The 19,531-nt window shown below is 34.1% G+C and overlaps 2 protein-coding genes across 3 annotated transcripts; one reads left to right on the forward strand and one right to left on the reverse strand.

The window, feature by feature from the left end:
* The first annotated feature begins 1,871 nt into the window (after positions 1–1,871).
* On the forward strand, positions 1,872–8,708 carry LOC148308717 (uncharacterized). Its single transcript, XM_088261295.1, has 4 exons — positions 1,872–2,095; positions 3,422–3,613; positions 5,344–5,584; positions 6,230–8,708. Exons 1-3 carry the CDS (start codon positions 2,023–2,025, stop codon positions 5,487–5,489), a joined length of 411 nt encoding a protein of 136 aa, XP_088117421.1. The 5' UTR covers positions 1,872–2,022; the 3' UTR covers positions 5,490–5,584; positions 6,230–8,708.
* On the reverse strand, positions 6,434–19,473 carry Art1 (arginine methyltransferase 1). 2 transcript variants are annotated; one of them, XM_088261294.1, is made up of 9 exons: positions 19,407–19,473; positions 19,072–19,153; positions 18,833–18,993; positions 16,835–16,999; positions 13,107–13,261; positions 11,542–11,689; positions 11,361–11,450; positions 10,609–10,758; positions 6,434–9,580 (listed from the first exon to the last, which is right to left on the reverse strand). In XM_088261294.1, exons 2-9 carry the CDS (start codon positions 19,142–19,144, stop codon positions 9,437–9,439), a joined length of 1,086 nt encoding a protein of 361 aa, XP_088117420.1. In that variant the 5' UTR covers positions 19,145–19,153; positions 19,407–19,473; the 3' UTR covers positions 6,434–9,436. The 2 variants fall into 2 exon arrangements, with proteins under 2 accessions (XP_088117420.1, XP_088117419.1); XM_088261293.1 differs by having other exon boundaries at positions 19,331–19,473.
* Positions 19,474–19,531: the final 58 nt, after the last annotated feature.

Genomic DNA, 19,531 nt, shown 5'->3' on the forward strand with positions numbered 1-19,531 from the left:
ATCTCCCTTCTTCCTTTGCCCTCCTCATTATCGTCTTTTGTTAATTTATGTTTCTTTTTAAATGTCAATTTGTAATTTATGTTTTTTTAAATGTTCAAGTACTATCTGCCCACTGATTGCAAACGGCTATATATGGTATCAAACGTTTTGATCAATATCACTAGTCCGTCTTTGGTCGGTTGGAAGATATTGCTTTTTAGCAATAAGCCCGCCAATGTACTTTTTATTTTCTGTACATGAAGTTTAAAATAAAATAAAATAAAATAAAATAAATAAAGCTCATACAATAGTTACCTAGTTGTAGAAATTATCCCGCGATTTATTGATACCTAGATACAAGATACCAATCATTTACATTGTATATTAAATTTTAGTGATATGAGGGTACGTGATGTGTGATTATTATTTTATATCATATATAGCTGTCATACTTCGTGAGGAGATTGTGAGTTTAATTTATTAGATCGCGGATGAGTTAAAAAATATACATTTTTAAGTACCAGGCCAAAGATGGCGGACTCACGACACAAAAAAACCGGTCCATCGAAAATTGAAAATAAGATTTATAGAGTGAATGAAGAGGTAACTAACAATGGTTTTCTTGCATCTTCGAGATGTTTCGTATACTAACTTTTTATGTAAAATACCGTTGCGACCATTCGCCCACAAGATGAATTCCGTTGTCTACACCGATCCCATTTTTATACTATCTTTTGTAATCTCGGTAAAATATGACACAATGAAATAACATCTGTTGATAAGTGAAATTCTGCAAAAACACAGCGGACATATTTGACTGACATGCATACAGGTTTACTAAACATACAAAGTATTCGACCAAGAAAACACATCGCTGTTACGATGCAGTGCCCTTTGCACCAATCGGTGAGGACATGGGTTAGGAGCAGAAGAAATTAGTAATACTGTTTAAATATGTCTTATTATTCCGCGATAGATAACGTATTTTGTTGATAATTTTAGTTTAATATAAGTTTGATTTTGGATTGGATTAATGTATTGCACAATATTACTACTATTACTAACATCACGCCCTTTCTCTGCAGGGGTAGGCAGAGAAGAGAGGAAAGAACGCCATACTCGTCTGTCCTAGCATACACTCTTTCTCCCACATTCACACATTCATTCATTCCATTATCTATAAAGTCATTAAAAATATAAACTTAATATAAAAGTACTATCCATAAGTGAATAATGGAAGTGGGCAGATCTGAAATAGATCACATCATTCAGCCATGTCGTATTTGATTACGTAAACAATTTTCTTACATTACATTTTTTTAAATAAGTTTTGTAAAATGTGCCCTCGGCACGGGAAAACTGAATGGAAAGGGAAAACTCAATGGGGAAAGGGAAAATAAAGTGAGGGCATATTGGTGTATTTTTTTTTATTTGTAACTTTGTATGATATGATGAAATAAATAAATACATCTAGTCACACATCCCCTCCGATTACGTAGACTTTAGGTACCACCAGATTTTATATTCTGATTGATCTGTTCGTGCTAAATCTACTTGGCCGTTCTATTTCCCCGTTTATATTTGACAAATATACTTAGTTATTTATTTCAGTAGTTTCCATATTAAATTTATTTATTATATCGGACACTGGATTTCCCTAAGCATGAGATGTCATTTTTTTGTCTCTTTTAACTTGATATGTAAGAACTAGGATGCTCAGACTTCCACATACATGTTTCATATCAAGTTGAGACCTTTAAAAAAATAATCTTAGTCGTTCTCTCGCTATCCACTCGCCCTGGACCAATGCAGAGAACGTAATACACCTGTGAAGCTTTGCACAAAACCTGTCGAATAAACTGCGTGACCCACAGTTAGACGAGATCTTTCCGGTCATCTCGACACTCGACTTAGCCAGATTTTAATACAATATATAAACAGAAGCATATAATTCGGAATAAAACAATAATAAGGAGTTTGGTGTAAGGGCTGAATGAAGACGGTGATTTTATTTATTTGAAATATCAATTTACTTAATTTGATATGTTTCTGCCAGTGTGCAGTCCATCACTGTGGCTCTTCGTGAATGTGGCGACTGCGTTTTTCTTTCGAACAGGTGAGAAAACTGATGAAAAAAATACTGACTATAAAATCATCATAATAAAACAAATTGTACCTAGTTTTGATAAGTACAGAGTACGTAGAATAATGTGGATATCATAGTTAAGCAACAAACTTGTAAAAAGTATAAAAATCCTCTAGTACACAACTATGATACCCGCTTCACCCACAACGAAGGGTTGATGGTCCCAAGAGTGTATAATAAATATATAGTATGGTAGTTGTTGCCAGCGGAGGGAGGTAAGAGGGAAAAAATGAATTAATGAAAAGTGTAGACTATTTTAAATCTGTCCAATTTTTTTTTCATAGTAGGAACCCTGGCATTGCAAGATTTAAATAATAATATTTAATATTGTATTTAATTGAGACGTTTTCCCAGAATGCCAAAGATTCCGAAAGAATCTCGGATGAAATAATGAACGATTTTTGCTAAGTTACAAGTTTCAATAATATAAATACTTATGTAATTACATTCCATTTCTATATACAATATAAGTATTACTGCCATCTATGTTTGAAAAGATATTTTAATCAATGTATCTAATAATTATATTAGATACATTACTGACATCTGTAGTAGAGTAGATTACTTACCAATAAATCTAAGAATCAAACCTAAAAATGCTTACTTTAGATGGAGAAAAAAATTACTAACTATTATAGCGCTTCCGCAGGGGTAAGCAGAGGATAGAACGCAACATTACTCTGCATTTGAATAAAATATTTCCCTCTTCCAGATTCGCGCATCTCCTCATACATACCTGATGATTATTCTAACTCTTGACATTCTATGTCTAAGTACTTGATCATGTCAATTTTTTTGGTTCTTCCTCTGCTTCTATTTGCATCTACACTAGCTTAATATATTTGTTTTACTGTTCTTTCTTCACTCATTTGTTCTACATGTCTAAACTATCTTAACATACCTTTTTTATTGCATTAATATTTTTATTTTATAAGTTTTGTACTGACATTTCTTAGTGGAACTGGATGTAGTTTTTTTTAAATTTACATGTAAAAAACTACACAGTTGTTATTTTATTATTATTTAAGAATAATTAATCTATAATATATACTTTCTTAGTTATTCTCTCATTATTCATTCGCTCATTCATAAAATAATTTGATTTAAAATGTTTATAACCAATGTGTAGTAAACATGTCTGATATCTATAAATTAATAGCGCTTGCACATAAGGAGTTTTACTGACATCTGTGGTAAAGTAGATTGCTTACTAATGAATCTAAAAAACAAACCTAAAAAAATACATGATTTATTTAGAAGAATACATTGTTGTTAATTTTATTTATTTTATTTCAGCTAACAGTCTCACTATAGGAACGTTACGCTCATCGCGATTCCCTGTCGGGATGTATCCCCAATACGGGGGCTACTACCCACCGCTGTATCCACCGCCAGGCATAGGCGGATGCCCCGTATGCGACTCTTCGGTCTTCAGTTACTGCTCCCATAAACTTCTGCATGACTCCTGCTGCTGTGGGGATGGATATTGTAAGGTTTATCAATATTTTAAACATAAAAATTGTATTTCTCAATTGGTATATTTCAAAATTTAGTATTATTTTTTAACATCTCATCAAAGATGAAGAAGAATATGGAAGTCTGGGCGTTTACGGGGCTGACGACCGTCAGCCCTGTAAATGCTCCGACTTCCAAATTCTTCTTCATCTTTGATGAGATGTTAAAAAATAATATGAAAATAACTCCTGTAATTGGAGATAATCCAGATTTTGTGAACAAGTATTATGACATTCTCAAAATGCTGACAATAAATTATTTGGTCAAATTATAAGCTTTAATAATAAAAATGAAAATGGTATTTTCTGGCGTTTCTCATGTGTGTGATTATAATCCAGGATTCGGATCTCACATACTAATATATGAGTTTCTGCTTAATAAAAAGCTTCTTTACATCTCACCAATAGATGTCTCTAGTGAAGTTCTAGTGATTCAAGAACAAGGTTTCTAAATTGGTTCATATATATAGAACTTCCAAGAATTTGAGTAGTGTGGTTGTCAATAATGGGTAGAATTGGTGAATGTTACACGTGTGTAAACTGATCACTTAAACCATCCTATGACGGTCGTCAGCCCCGTAAATGCCCAGACTTCCATATTCTTCTTCATCTTTGATGAGATGTTAAAAAATAATATGAAAATAACTCCTGTAATTGGAGATGATCCAGATTTTGGACACACTCAAAATGTTGTCAAAATTTAGTAATGCAAAAACTACATATTCAAAGAAAAATATGAATAATTTTATTCTACAACAACTGGTATAACCAGTAACTATACGGCAGCTTCTTCATTGAGACACAATGCTGACCTGGTCCCAATTAAGGGTAATGGAATGTAATTATTCATAAACTAAACTGACACCATGTAACAGAATGGTAGTACCAACACTGATGTATGTAAGCGAAACGTGGAACTGGTATAAAATGCATCAAAGCAAATATCATGCTGTTGAAATACGATCCTTTAGACTTAAGACAAATGCGTGGTTATCCATCAATTATTATTATCCATTGATTATTCGAAGTATGACAGACAAGAAATTAAAAGTTTCTTGCTGAAACTTTAAGGCACATTTTATAAACCTTATAAGATAAAACTCAAACATTGTTTTCAACCACTTTTATTTCTGGTACTTTTTACCATTCGGTTTCACCAAACATATTCTAATCTTCAGGAATGGATATCGCTCACTCCTTTCAAGAACGTCATAAATCAAAAAACTTGATTTTTCAGGAGAACTTTTTTAAAGTTTAAAAATATAATACAATGTATTAAAAATAAACATCAAGCCACTTATTTAAATTTTTAATGTGCAACAGATCTTTTAGGTAAAAGCTGAAGGTTCTTTCTCCATTTGAAAAATATTTTGTATATTTCAAAAAATAATCAAACAATACCTTTTCTTCAAAATGCAAAAACAACACTTTTTGCCCTGTAGCTGGTAAATATAAAGTTGAAAATATGCCGCTTTTGCTGGGATATAGTACATTTTCTGGGCATTCCGAAAACATGCACAACTGAAAATTGACGATTTTTGATATATGACGTTGAAAGGAGTGAGCGATATGTTAACATGCATAAAATTCATTATTATTATTATTAGTGTGGCATTCCTGTCTCTCTGACTACCTCGCATAAGCGATGTGATGGTAGTACTGGTGTAATTTAAAATACTTATTAATTAAAATATTATTTTCCAGATGCTGGTAACTCCTTCGAGTGTGAATTTGCAGATTGCAATTATATCCACGCCAACTCCTGCCGCGAATCCCAACTGATAGCAGATTGTTGTTGTGAAGAACCGTACCGCGGATACAAACCCATTTACTCAAATCTTTTCAAGTGATTATGAAGACAGTCACAATTTATTTATTTCTAGTATTAAATCGATAATGTATTCCTATTTATTTTAATGTTGGTGGAAGAGAAAGGGGACAAGTCCATGATGGTTTTTTTACTTGCAGATATGTATTAATTATTGAAATGAGATATTATAATTTAAAATGAAAGAATGGTTATGAATTTCTGAGATCTAAGCTAAATAAAATATTGTTTTTTTTTTCAAAATTGTTGTCTTATTTCTTCTTACACCTTTCAAATAAATGGCAAAAATTATTAAATTTCTTTCTAAATGAATTTCTCCTTGAATAAGGATAAGACAAATCCTACAAAAAATTATTATTGCGTCACTTCACGCAGGTTAGTAATCATTATGCCAATTTTTACAACCCATGTACTCTTAACAGCTACTTAGTGCTACAGTGAAACTACTCTCCTTAGTTTTTAAGCCAAGATATGCCTCCATAATACGGAACATATGGTATCATGTTGGATTTACCTTAACATTGCCCTGTAATGTGTTTTATTTCAGATTGCTCCCTTTTTAAAAAATAGAATAACTTGTAAAAAGTTATTACTTTAAAACATTATTTTTAACAATTGAAATGTTGCCATAATTCATAAAAATATTAGGTACTTTTATTTTTAGGTACTTCATTTAGAAAAAAAAGAAACAATAAACTTTTTTTACTGATACATTTTACTACTTTGGTTATATTTCTTACACATTTTTTAAACATCCATTCACATCAGTATGTGTATGGAGAATAAGGGTTTGTTTTTCTTCTTGAATTTGGTAATTTTAATTATTAAAAAAAAATTAATTTGTTCAAAATTACATCTTTTCCTTTCTAGGTACATGTATTTTGATAATTTTTCAGTTCAAATTTGCACGTCCACCTGTTCCTATTACTGGGATATGTTAAAAATCAAATAAATAAAACAAAGATATCTTTCTTGTATTAAATTTATTACATAAATGTCAGAATCCAATTCAATCAACTCGAGTCATCCCAGACGGAACCAACTCAACATTCACTCTCAGATCCAAGTGTTGCTCGCACACACCCGAGCAGCTGACAAGACAACCTCCAAAACTTCCAATACAAAACTCCTTCGTACGTCCCAACTTAAGTTTTTACAGAATGCTTCATTACCTCTACGGAGTATGGATAATCTATACGGTCACTACCAGACATACTAAATTCAATCACTTTAGTTGCGTGTCTCAAACAGTTTATAGGTAGGAATAAAAAGCACCTTTTTTGCCTTTTACACATTTATTTATAACAAAACATGACAACTCGAGTGGGTTTTAAATCCATTCCTTACAAAAACGCATGTAAAAAAAATGTGAACAGTATGAAATTCAGAGATCTATTTTTATTAATTATTGGAATACGTCATGTTTGCAAATACATATACATATAAATATATACCTCATGTTTTAAAAAATACTTAAATAATACAATGATGATTTCTCATAGTGATTCAGAAGAAATGGCATAATAAACTTGCTTTAATTATTACATTCAGGGAATGGATTTATTTTGGAGTTATGTGTTCCAATATTCACATGCCTAAATGTAAGTACCTATTCCTTGTTTATTGGACAGCCGTAGCTGTCATGCAATATGATACAAGACTAAAGCCCCTTAGGTATACCGGAGAGCCACTAGTCCTACCGCTAAGGTAAGTATGAAAATATGCAGTCTTTTGGGATTTTTCAAGGATGAAAAACATTTATTGCAAAATGGAATGATAGCCTATTATCCTAAGCCTACGATATATGAGAACACTTCTAGCTGTATAAATCCAAACAGTAAGTCTAGCATTGTATTTAAAGAAACGTTTTATTATTAAAATGTTCTCATTAGCGCAACTTCAGAATCCCAAACCTGCTTGACATTGTGTAACGGAGCAGCGACCGCCAAAGTGTAGCAAACGTCACATTTCTTAGATTAGAGATATTATTACAAAGTAAGAAAATGTAGAAGTTGAATTTCCATAAATCATCACAGAAATGTCAGCATATTTGAGGCGTTTGGAAATAGAAGAGACAGTCTCTCATCTCGAAAGTATGTTTGTGTGACGTCACCCTTTTTCCACTCAAAGCCTCAAATGTCCACAAACGACTTGAAACATCTAAACATAAGGTATACAAAATTTTACACAAAGGCATAATTCGATTAAGAACTGTCAAAAAACTGATAAATATTGTAACAAAAAACAAAAACAATGTCCATTTTTCATATTTTCGAGAACTGCCATTTATAGAAACCACCAAAATATAGAAAAAAATCGCAATGGTAAATAATTACATTGTGACGATTTTTATCTATATTACGATGATTTCTATGGATAACAATTAAACTACATAGACTTCATATTGTTTGAGGTTAGATAATAAGTCTACACGCTGAACGCAATCGAATATAATATTTGGACATTGCCCAAATATTATGTTTTGTAGCACTCAAATATCGGTCACAGAAATAAATGATTATTTTATATTTATGAACTAGCTGTCCCGATTTAAATGGATTATAATTGGACCAACACGATATATTAAAGCTGGTCTAGTCGTTTATTCGGGTAAGAATTCCAAGCGAACGATTGTTAGTAAATGTTAACAAGAACATACAAGATTTCATTCACTAGCTTCTTGTAATGATTATATGTATATTGGTGGGCTTATTGCTATGTATATACCTTCCGACTGACCAAATCTTATTGCTAGAATAGTTACTTTTTATGCTCGGCTAAAATAATTCAAAATGAATGCTAAGTGTTCATTAACCGTCAAGTTTAAGGGTGAAGTATGTTAAGTAAACGCAAATCTATTAAAATTTCATAAATATGCGTAATAAGATGAGTAATGTACAAACATAATGCCACATTATCTACAATAGCAAACAGTGGCACCAGATTGTCTCACGCGCCTTTATAAACTGCTTGTTTCCCAATATGGATGGTGGTTGAATTCCACATTATTATACGTAGTACATGACAACACACAGTAATGTTCACATATATATACAGACAATTCTCACAAATCTACGCCAAACATAATTAGTAAAGAAGTTATACAAATTTATATGATAAATCACACGCACATCAAAATGTACGCGCACCAATGTACAAATATTACATTTTGTAGTACTTGCCCGAAGTTCTACAACCAAACATAAAACAACATGTATATTGTCTATGGTAAAATCCATACAAGTCGTTGCGATGTAGAACAAGATTGACAATCCTCTTCTATATAGCGATGATTTCTATGGAATTTACTAATAGACTTTTTGCATACTGCTTGTTGAAGTAGGGATTTGAGGTAAAGTAACAGATCTTCACACAAGTACTAAAAAATATGACATCTGGAATTCGCTGTCTGTTATCAATACCGTCCACAGAAAATCACAGAAGAAATTGGTTTATTTTTAAACGACAACCTAGATGTATTTTCATTTAATGGTGTCTGTTTATTTCAACATCGTACCTGCGTTTAATGAACTAATTATTATAAAACTAAATATAGAGAACTAAAATAATCAGAATTCCTCGTCTTGTCAAGGAAACTAAGTTGAGGTGGACTGGTCGGTCGGCTAGCTGGATGGGTCAAACGCTAATTGCTAAATACTGATTTGGTTTCATTTGTAAAATGCTGTAATTTTCACAAAATTGACAGAAAAATATGACTAAGTCATCCCTTAGAGGGCAACGCGGACTAACGTTATCGTAATAACCGCAATTCGGGTTATTATTAATTGTTTTTCTTACGAGGCCATAATTAATGTTTGTATAAGAAGAATTGTCCGGGCGGGTCGGCCGCACGTTTTGTTTCCCCGTAACCAAAAAAGACAAGACATTTAGGAAGTTGATACACTTAATATAACGACGTATCTCAACATCCGACTGTTGGGTAACACATTGAGGAGTCGGGGAGGGCACTCAGCGCATCCTGTAGTGGTTGTTTTCAAACACGGTGCACAGTTCTCCCTTGAAGTCTATCTCTATATTGAAGTCCAGGTCCCGGTTGTTCCGCTGGTTGGGCTTCATGGAGAAGCAGCCCGTGATCTCCTCGCCTTTCTTCACCTGCAAAAGTGATGTACTCGTATGATTTCGGCTCATCAAAGGTTACATGACACAACATTTCATGGGAAGTTCTATTTTGATACTAACACACTATCTGCGGGAAGGATAATTTTACTGTTTCACTGGACTGGTGGTGTTGGGCGGGAAGGGTAATTTTACCTTTCACTCGACTCATCATAAATTGCTTGTAAGTTATTTTTATGCCACGACTTTTGCGGCATCTTTTGATCTCATATCGATGTACACAGTATGGTTAAATGTTATCACTTCTTTTCAAAGATGTTTATCTCTATTATGAGCGCGAATCCGCCCGCAGATAGTGTGTTAATATTTAAGAAAACGGATACCGAAATTGGCATACAGCCAAAACGTATTTACATTTTGATATCTCAACATAGACGATGAAGAATATGGAAGTCTGGGTATTTACAGGGATTACGACCTGTCGTATGCTGGTTTAAGCCATTGACAGGTCATAAGCCTAGACTTTAATATTTTTTTATATTATGTTGATATATTTTTTAATTTATTGTTTATGTTGAAATGTCAAAATTTAAAAGTAACTTTATATTTTAAATATCAAACACTGATTTTAAGGGTCTACTAAGTTGCATATTTAATTTTTTTAAACATAAAAATAAGAAGTAAATTTGTGAAAATTGTTTCGCCTTGTTAGGGCATTTCAAACTTCTCCATAAGCCGAAACAATTGTCACAAATTTAATTTTTAATTCCCATTTTTAAAAATAAAATATTCAACTTGTGTTTTATTTTAATATTTAAAATATAAATTATGAAATTCTACAAATTATTTGAAAAGTTAAATTAAAAGTTAAAATTAAATGAAAAGCAGACGAGAAATGATCAACTAAACTTTCATGTTATGTATGATTAAATTACATACATTTTTAAAAATGTAATGCCAGTCAGTTATTTTCATCAAAACCAAAAGGTCTCAAAGTGATCACAGTATGCAGAGTGTAGTCAAAATGGTAATTTATGGTAAATGATAGATGTGCAATAACTCACCGTCATAAACTCGTCAAAATAGAAGACAGTCTGCTTCCAGTGGGTGTAGGGGGCTTCCGGAGCAGTGCTGAAGCCGAGCCTCTTGTGCGACTTGGTAAACTCCACATTGAAGAATGTCACCAGCGCTTGCACAAAGTCATTACGACGGACCTGGAATATTATGGAATCAAAAATTAGATGAAGAAAGAATAGTAAAACAAATCTATGAGGCGAATGTGTCGTGTGTGGTTGGTAATACTTAGTGTCGTTATTTAATGACTTGGAAGCAGGTTGGCATGGATAATGGAAGCAGGTTGTACAACTTTTCAACCTTATCTCCTTATCCGCACCCCAATGGCGCATAGGGCACTGCATTATATAAATGCAGTGTTATCTTGATCGTTAACACATGAAGGAAAGGTGATCAGCCCTCCGCTTCAGGTACCAGTCCAGGGTTATATTGAATAAATATTAGAGTGAAAAAATCACTTATATTTATTTGACCCCCCCTGGGAATCGAACCCGGGACCTCCAGAACGGTAGCTGAGCATGCTGACCAGTACACTACGGAGGCGGATTTTACTTTACTGCATTATAATCAAAGTTTTTTTGATCAAAAGAGATATGTGTCAGGTTTTGTTTGATGTGTTTCTGTGTTTGGGATCTTGTGGTTCTATGAATGTTTCCATAAAATGTGTATGAACATATTATTTTTTTTAAATCGAAATGAAATGAGCTGTAAAAATGTTAAAAATAAAGCGGCGGAGACTCACCATAAGACTAAATCTCGAAGAGAAGTCCAGGTCTGCTTTCTGTACGGTGTACAAGTCAATTTCCTTCAGCAGGGAAGAATTTGTGACCACCTAGAATCGTAATTTAATAAAAATGTATAAGTCACTGGAGCTAATTTTCCGCTGCGCTCACGGGGCAAAGTGCAATGAGACAGCTAGTTACCTGTTTGGGGTCAACGACGTCGACCAGGGGCTCGGAGATGGCCACCTTGCGGATGGAGCTCATGTCGAATCCGTACACGTCGTCCCACCAGTTGATCTTCTCGTCCTTGTACTGCCGGTCCTCGATCCCGCAGATGAACAGCGTGCATCTACAAAATGCCAGCAAAATGTCAGTGAACAATTCAATTAAATTTATTTATTTCAATTAATATATACATTACAAACTATAAAAAATTTTAATCGTATACATTAAAATAAAATATATGCAAGAACTATTCGGCTGTCCAAACTCAAAACACAGCAAGGGACAATTTTTTTGTAGTCTGTTTTTTTGCATTTCTGGACTAAGTAGATTCTACTTAGTCCAAAAATGCAAAAAAAACGTTCTACAAAAAAAATGTCCCTTACTATGTTTTAAGTTTGGACAGCCGTATTGCTAGAGGTGTAGAAGAATCCCGCTTCGGAAAACTCCTTAAGACACATGGAACAGATCAACATCCAATGAGATATTGTTCAATATAGCGGTAGCTCTTCCTACAGGCATAACCATCGGCAGGTTGGTCCTGTGTATAGGAATGTGAAATAATCTGTGTCGACGCTGTCTTAGGTAACTATCGGGAACATACAGATCAGTGTTCCGGATAATTTCAGGATTATCGATCATACCGCGCAACAATCGATAAAAATGCATAATCAAAAACACATTCCTTCTAGTCTCTAAACTATTGTAGCCAAGCATACCCTAGAGAAAGTCGGTGGAGTAGAGCCGAGGATAATAGCCGTATTCTCTCATGTAGAGATACCTCAGAAACTTCTTTTGGACTTTCTCTACCATAAAAGAGTACTTAAGTTCGTGTGGCCCCCAAATCATCGAGCCACTCTCGAGTCTACTTCGGGTATAACTAACAAATAATGGTGCCATTTCCCCGCAAGGACAGACAGAGAATAGAATGCCACACCACTCTATCTTTGCAAACATTCTTGGCCTTTTCCACATTCATGCCTGACCTAATTCATACCTGACCATTATTCCGTAGTATCAGGACTCCAGCTTGGGTTCCCATTCACTCTGTTCCCAGGATTCACTCTCTTTTCAATATCTTTATTAATCTTTCCATTCCTAGAATACTTACTTTTCCCATTTACTACTATTTTACAACGAGATTTAGATTCAACATTCATCAACAAATAATATGTCTTTTCTTATTTATTGTAACTGCAGACAGTTGGTAGAATCCCATATTGAATTGTTGGGTAATATATCCAAAATTAAACAAGGTTTAATGGATTGAATTCTACACTTATTTATGTATATGTTAATACGTGACGCGTTTCGTCTTAGTAAGACATTATCAAACACTCGAAGAATTTGATGTCTTAATAAGACGAACCGCGTCACATATTAACATATACATAAATAAATGTAGAATTCAATCCAATAAACCTAGTTTAATTTTGGATATATTACCCAACAATTCAATGTCTTTTTGGTAAACCGGTCACAGATTATGTTTTCAACAAGTCAAGAAACGTATCCCTGTTATGTGGGATTGCATATGATATTACCTGTCGGGGAAGAGCATTCCGTCGGGTTTGAGCCACTTGTCTCGCGCGTACAGGACGGTGTCCAGCATGCTCTCGTAGAACAGGCAGTAGCCCATCCACTCCGAGATGATGATGTCCACCCCATCGATGCCGTCGGGGAGGGAAACCTCTTCCACCTGTGCAAACACAACCACTGGATTAACTCCGGCTGATCACGCTAAACTGTCGTAGTCGCTTTCATTTTTCAAAACCGGACTGCCGGACGGTAAAATTCCGTGTAGTGCACAAAGCGGCTTATGGACGGGAAAGGTATTTCTACCCATTCAGTTGATTGATGCTCAAGATCGGGAAGGGTATTTTTACCTCATTTCAAAGGCAGAAAAGAAGAAATTACATATTTAATGTTTGTGTATGAATATAATGTACCAATCTCTTTCTTAAGGTCTTAACTACGTGTAAATAATTATCAAATCCTGTCGCCAGTGGTTCTCAGGGGTAAAAAACACCCATCCTTAGTATGTTAATACTAAATTTTGAAAAACTTAACTATTTCTAACATCTTTTTTGACAGTTTAATGTTGAGATTTTTTCTTTTATGTATGCTAAAATTGCCTTTTTTGATAAAAAAAAATATCTAAAGTGCATACAAAATCAACAATATCTTTTCAAATGTGACTGATTTTAGTATTTATTCTGGTATCGGTGGAGAACATAAAACAGTATTTTCTATAAAAACATACTAATTAAAAATAAAAAAAATCACATTCTTGTGATTGAAAATTTTCATCCTCTGAATTTCTGTAGGATCCTCCGATTGGTAAACATTCTAATTTTATCATCACTATCACAACATTGAGCATAACAAACATTTTCTTGCGCTTTCAATATCACTATTGTACAAATCTGACATTATTCGGGCAAAAACAATAGGTTTTTAAAAAATATATTTATTTTTCACAAAAAATTAGTTTAATTTGTTTATTTGTGAATATTATTAATGAATCGGAACTTTAGAAACGCGTACGCTGAGATACAACCTTTAGTTATCATCTTTATCTAGAATCATAAATCTAGATCTCAATCAACTTATCTATATCTCTATAGTATTTCACTTTTTGTTTACAATGTCAATAACAATTTTATAATGATAAATATGTTTTGTATAATATAAGTCTATATACAAAACAAAAAACAAGTCTATAAGTCTAAATTTTAGAGTTGTGGACGCTAAAGGATAAAGAGGAAAGTAAAACTTAAATTAAAAATGGATAGATATTACCAAAAAATCAATTATAATAAATAAAATAGTTTGTAAAAATGAAAAAAAAATCATTACAAGAAAACTTGTGCAAAAATGTAAGAGCAATAAAATATTTTAAGAATTTTTAAATGATATATGTACTATTTATTATTTAAAATTTAAATATACTTGAATTTCTCGAAAAAATTATATAATATGTAATAACTTTTTTTTAAACCGCCAGAAACATGGATAATGATAATGTCTATAATTATAACAAAAAGTAAAACTATTATTTGCATACTATGTATTATGATAATAATTTATTCACCCTCCGTAAATTTCTCTGAAAGATAATATCAAAGCATAACTAGAAGGGATAATCCATAACAAATATAATTCCATTTAGTGAATGCTGTTTTGTGTTCAACAAAAATTTCAAACCATTCAATAGCTGTTTTGTGAAAGGGTTAAAAAATATTCTAGAAATACAGCTCTCCCTTACATATATGCTGAGCATAGAAATTTACATTTCCATTATCTGATATTTCTATGCCATTTGATATAAATTTTTACAATCATCCTACTACTGATCCTTATAAGCACCCAATGGCGTTTAGGGCACTGTAACAAACTGATGCAATGTTGAGTTGATCGTTAATTATAGAAGGCAAGGTGATTAGGTGGTCACCCCTGAACTTTGGTTGTCAGTCTGAGGTAATATTAAATAAATATTTGAGTAAAAAAACCCGTCTAGTGAAATCTCTTGTATTCTCCATTGCGCTGTATGGAGTGGAAACATGGACACTGAGGAAAAAGGAAAGACATATGCTGGATGTGTTTGAAATGTGGTGCTGGAGGAGGATGCTGCGCATTCCTTGGACTGCAAGACGCACAAACGTCTCCATTCTCCGCGAACTGTCAGTGACAGAAAGACTCTCCACGACTTGCAGGAAAAGGATTCTGTCCTACTTCGGGCATATCGCCAGAAAGAACGAGAAGAGTCTTGAAAAACTGGTAGTAACAGGTACAGTTGAAGGCAAGCGGGCAAGAGGACGGTCTCCAACAAGATGGACAGACCAAATAAAGGAATTAACCGGATCCTCGCTAAACGCTGCCACCAAGTTGGCCCAGGACCGGGAAGAATGGAGAGGACTTGTGCACCAAGTGCCTGACATTCCAGAAGACCACGACGCTCAGCATTGAGCAAAAAGATGAAGAAGAGTAAAAAAAAAAAACACTTAAATTTATTTTGATTCTCCTGGGAATGGAACCCGGAACCTCCAGCATTGTAGTCAAAACTGCTAACCACTACACTATGGAGGCGTGGCCTTCTAAGTAATAAAGATTGTGAATTTGAAAACCGACATAAAACAGTTCCCCCGGTAATGAAGTGCAAAAAGCCGCTGTGTTGTTAAATCTATTAACCATAAACAAATTAAAATGCCAGCTATGTAACATGTGTTTTATAATCACGCCTACAAACAGCAATAACAGTTAGGTTTCATGGTTTGTTGGAGAGATATGGACTCTTTATGAGATCTCCGGCACATTCCCAGGTCTGATATAGAAATTCTCGGCTTATGTTCAATGCCACACGTGCAATAATTAGTTTTATTTCGACCTAATATCGGTATTTAATCGATTGTGCAAAGTTCTTCACTGTTCTAACGCATGGTTTGCCCCTGCGAGCGTAGTCTGTCTTGCTCGTCTCTCCGTCCCAAAGAATGGAAAGATTCTCATATTATGATGGTACAGAATTATGTGTAATGTAAAATAATCACAGTAACTCAATAGGCATTGGCAGAAGTATAAAAAATAATTTGGCTACAGTTCTAGCGGGAATCTTTCTTTATACAAAAAATACTGGATGTTATATTTCTACAATATTACCTGAAGCGGAGGGCTGATCACCTTACCTTCATGTGTTAACGACCAATGTAACACTGCGTTTATATGATGCTGTGCCCTCCATAAGGTGCGAATGAGGGTTGAATTTTTAATTTAAGTTTTATTTAGTAAATACCACTATGTCTCGATCTATTATGACACATGTTTTGGTGCATTTGCATCATTTTCAAACACCGTACAGTGTTTGAAAATGTACAATAGATTTTAAGAAATAATGTTGTATACTCAGTAAAACTTAAATTCAAAATGAATCACAGATACATATCATAGTCGTACAGGAGAAAGTGACCAACTGACAAAACGTAAAATGTTCAGGAGGACCCATTTAAGTCACTTTTGCTTGGCAAGAAAATAAACACCAATGCAGTTAGTCATTTTTAACAAGTCAATATATTATACTTACAAGTTTAAAATCCTTTGGGGTTTTTTCAGGGCAATATGAAGCTAGTAAGATATGATGAATCAATGATCGCATTTTTGTAAAAATATGCACTTGGTCACTTTCTCCTGTATGACTACGACATTGGTAAATTGAATTGTGTGAGGACAAGTAGATCCAAGCGTACAAAGTATGGAGAAACGAAATTGGCTAGCTCACCTTCCCCTTGACAATGGTGACCACGTCGTCCAGATGGTTGGCCTCCACTATCTTCCTGGCGTAGTCCACGATGTTGGAGCACTCGATGGCTATGACCTTGGCCGCTCCGGCCTTGGCCGCAAACATGGACAGGATGCCGGTCCCGCATCCGATGTCCAACACGGTCTACAATTACACATGGGGTTACTTTTATTTCTTCTAAGAGGGTTGATCCTCAACTATACCAGGACTGGGACTGTACAGAAAAAATGTATGTATGTGATATGTGATAATGTATGAACTATATACATAGTGCAAATAACTTTAATATTAAATTAACAAATTAACTATCACGCCGCTTCACCGCAGGGGTAGAAAGAGAGAATAGAAAGCTATACCACCCTGTCTTTGCAAACATTCTTCGTCTCTTCCACATTCATGCACCTCCTTATATATATTTTTTTATTTCGACTTCTGACCCAGACATTTTCAAGCATTTGATATATCTGATTGTGCCAAGTTTTCTTCGATCTTCCTCTGCTTCTTTTTCCAACTATATTTGTCTCATAAATTTGTTTAACCGTTCTTTCTTCACTCATACGTTCCACATGTCCAAACCATCTCACTACACATTTCTTAACTTTATCGATAATGCTTATCTCAGCCTTGCATTCTTTCCTTATTTCACCATTCGAACATCTACCATAAATCGTTTTAACCAATATCGCTAGTCTGTGTTTGGTTAGTAGGAAGATAATGCTTTTTAGGAATAAGCCAGCCAATGCACTTATTTCTTTTCTGTACATGAAGTTTAAATAAATAAATATTATTTATTAATTTTGTGCTTAACATGATCATTTAAATATAAAAATAAAACACTTGCATAAGACCTGTTTTGGACTTGTTTAATAAACTACAGGTGTTTTCATCAACAGGTGAAAATACAAACATTGTCAACAAATACAAAGTTTGTATTATCACCTGTTGATATGAACATCTGTAGTTCTCGAAACTAGTCATGTTTACATTGAAAAACTAAAAATTGGTCATTTGCGAGTGTTTTTTTTTTCAAATTTAAAATTTTAACATTACTTCTGGAGATTCCTTTGTAACATTTTGAAACAAATTGATGAATATTACAGGATGTTAATGATAGCAAAAAGGAAATAAATTCATTTTTGATATTCACTAAGTGAAATATAGTTAAAGTAATTACAATACCTCATTGACTATATACAAGAAGGATGAAAGTAGACTGAATGCAGTCGAAATGCGATCTCTCAGAAGAATGTGCGACAAAACGATGTATGATAGATGTGCGAATAGTGAAATAAGAAAGGAATACAAAGCTGAGATAAACATTATCGATAAAATTAAGAAAGGTGTGTTGAGATGGTTTGGACATGTAGAACGAATGAGTGAGGAAAGAACGGTAAAACAAATTTATGAGGCGAATGTTAGTGGGAAAAGAAAAAGAGGAAGACCGAGAAAAACATGGCACGATCAGGTATGCCAAATACTTGAAAGTGGTCAGGTTAAGAGTCGTAACAATCGGCGGGTATGTATGAGGAGATGCATGAACGTGGAAGAGGCGAAGAATGTTTGCAAGGACAGAGTGGTGTGGCGCTCTATTCTCTCTGCCTACCCCTGCGGGGAAGCGGCGTGATGGTTAGTTAGTTAGTTAGTTAGTTTTTATTGACTATCTATCTTTTCACGGCAATTACAGCCCAGAGGCTGGAAGCTATATCATGTTTATACACATATACATAGAAAACAGGAGAGATGTTAATTTTTTTCATCACACAAAAAATGAGTTTTAAATTTAGAATAATGAGTCATTAATTTGCCTTCATCCGGATGCAGAGGGCGGGCAAAAAAATTACAAAAGAATATCCTTAAATGCCCACGTTCTTACTAAGAGACAACCTCTTAAGAATTTTTTTTTAAATAATTAAAAGAATCGCAAGTCATTTACGACACAACAAAAAATATAACAAATGTATTTTTTTTCTAATTTACCTTTCCCTTGAAGAGATGCTTGTTGTGGTACATGGCATTTCTGTATGTAAGGGTTCTGACTTCATCCTTCAGCATCTCCTCGTGGATGCCGAAGTGGGCATACGAATCGAAGTAATAATCCCGCGACGTCATCTCATCGGCAGTCACATTCTTATCCGGACCTACGAAACACCCAAAATATTATTTCACTATTCCACCGCGTTAAAATAACGGACCGAACGACAAAAAAAAACAATCACCGTTTGTGGCATTTGTCTCTGTGACTGGTGTGGACGCCGACGACCCTGTGGTGTTGATATCCATGTTTTCCATTCTTATGATCTAAAATAGAGAAAACACAATGTTTAGCGAACCCTACTGCGTCGCAAAAACGAGGCGTCAAAAGATATTTCAAGCAACAAACGCCGCAAATAAATTAACCTTCCGACACAAAGAGACATTTTGAAAAAGCGGCAAAAATATCACGTGTTTGAAATTGAATTAAAATACGGTACATACAACTTTTCTGAGGGGCATGGAAGACGACAAATATTTAAACAAATTAATCTGTTAAAACTTTGAAATAAATTCTCACCGATAATAGCACAAAACTAAGAAATGAAAAACGCACACCAGTCAATCAAACTCCCGGAAAAAAGAATGGCCCAAGGTTGGTGTTGGCAGATGCGAAAATATTTTTATCTTAAATGTTGCAAATAT

This window comes from Brachycentrus maculatus, unplaced genomic scaffold (genome assembly GCF_059751285.1).
Source record: "Brachycentrus maculatus isolate JH-2025_06_01 unplaced genomic scaffold, ASM5975128v1 h1tg000152l, whole genome shotgun sequence".
Taxonomy (NCBI): Eukaryota; Metazoa; Arthropoda; class Insecta; order Trichoptera; family Brachycentridae; genus Brachycentrus; species Brachycentrus maculatus.

What these genes read in the sequence shown, in the direction of transcription:
- LOC148308717 (XM_088261295.1), top strand. Translation starts at nt 2,023, where the DNA reads ATGTTTCTGCCAGTGTGCAGTCCATCACTGTGGCTCTTCGTGAATGTG. An exon ending in TGCGTTTTTCTTTCGAACAG is followed by an intron (nt 2,096 to 3,421) that starts GTGAGAAAACTG and finishes ATTTTATTTCAG; the next exon opens with CTAACAGTCTCACTATAGGA. An exon ending in CTGCTGTGGGGATGGATATT is followed by an intron (nt 3,614 to 5,343) that starts GTAAGGTTTATC and finishes ATTATTTTCCAG; the next exon opens with ATGCTGGTAACTCCTTCGAG.
- Art1 (XM_088261293.1), bottom strand. An exon ending in CTTCGAGATTTAGTCTTATG is followed by an intron (nt 10,759 to 11,360) that starts GTGAGTCTCCGC and finishes ATAATATTCCAG; the next exon opens with GTCCGTCGTAATGACTTTGT. An exon ending in ATTTTGACGAGTTTATGACG is followed by an intron (nt 9,581 to 10,608) that starts GTGAGTTATTGC and finishes TCACTTTTGCAG; the next exon opens with GTGAAGAAAGGCGAGGAGAT.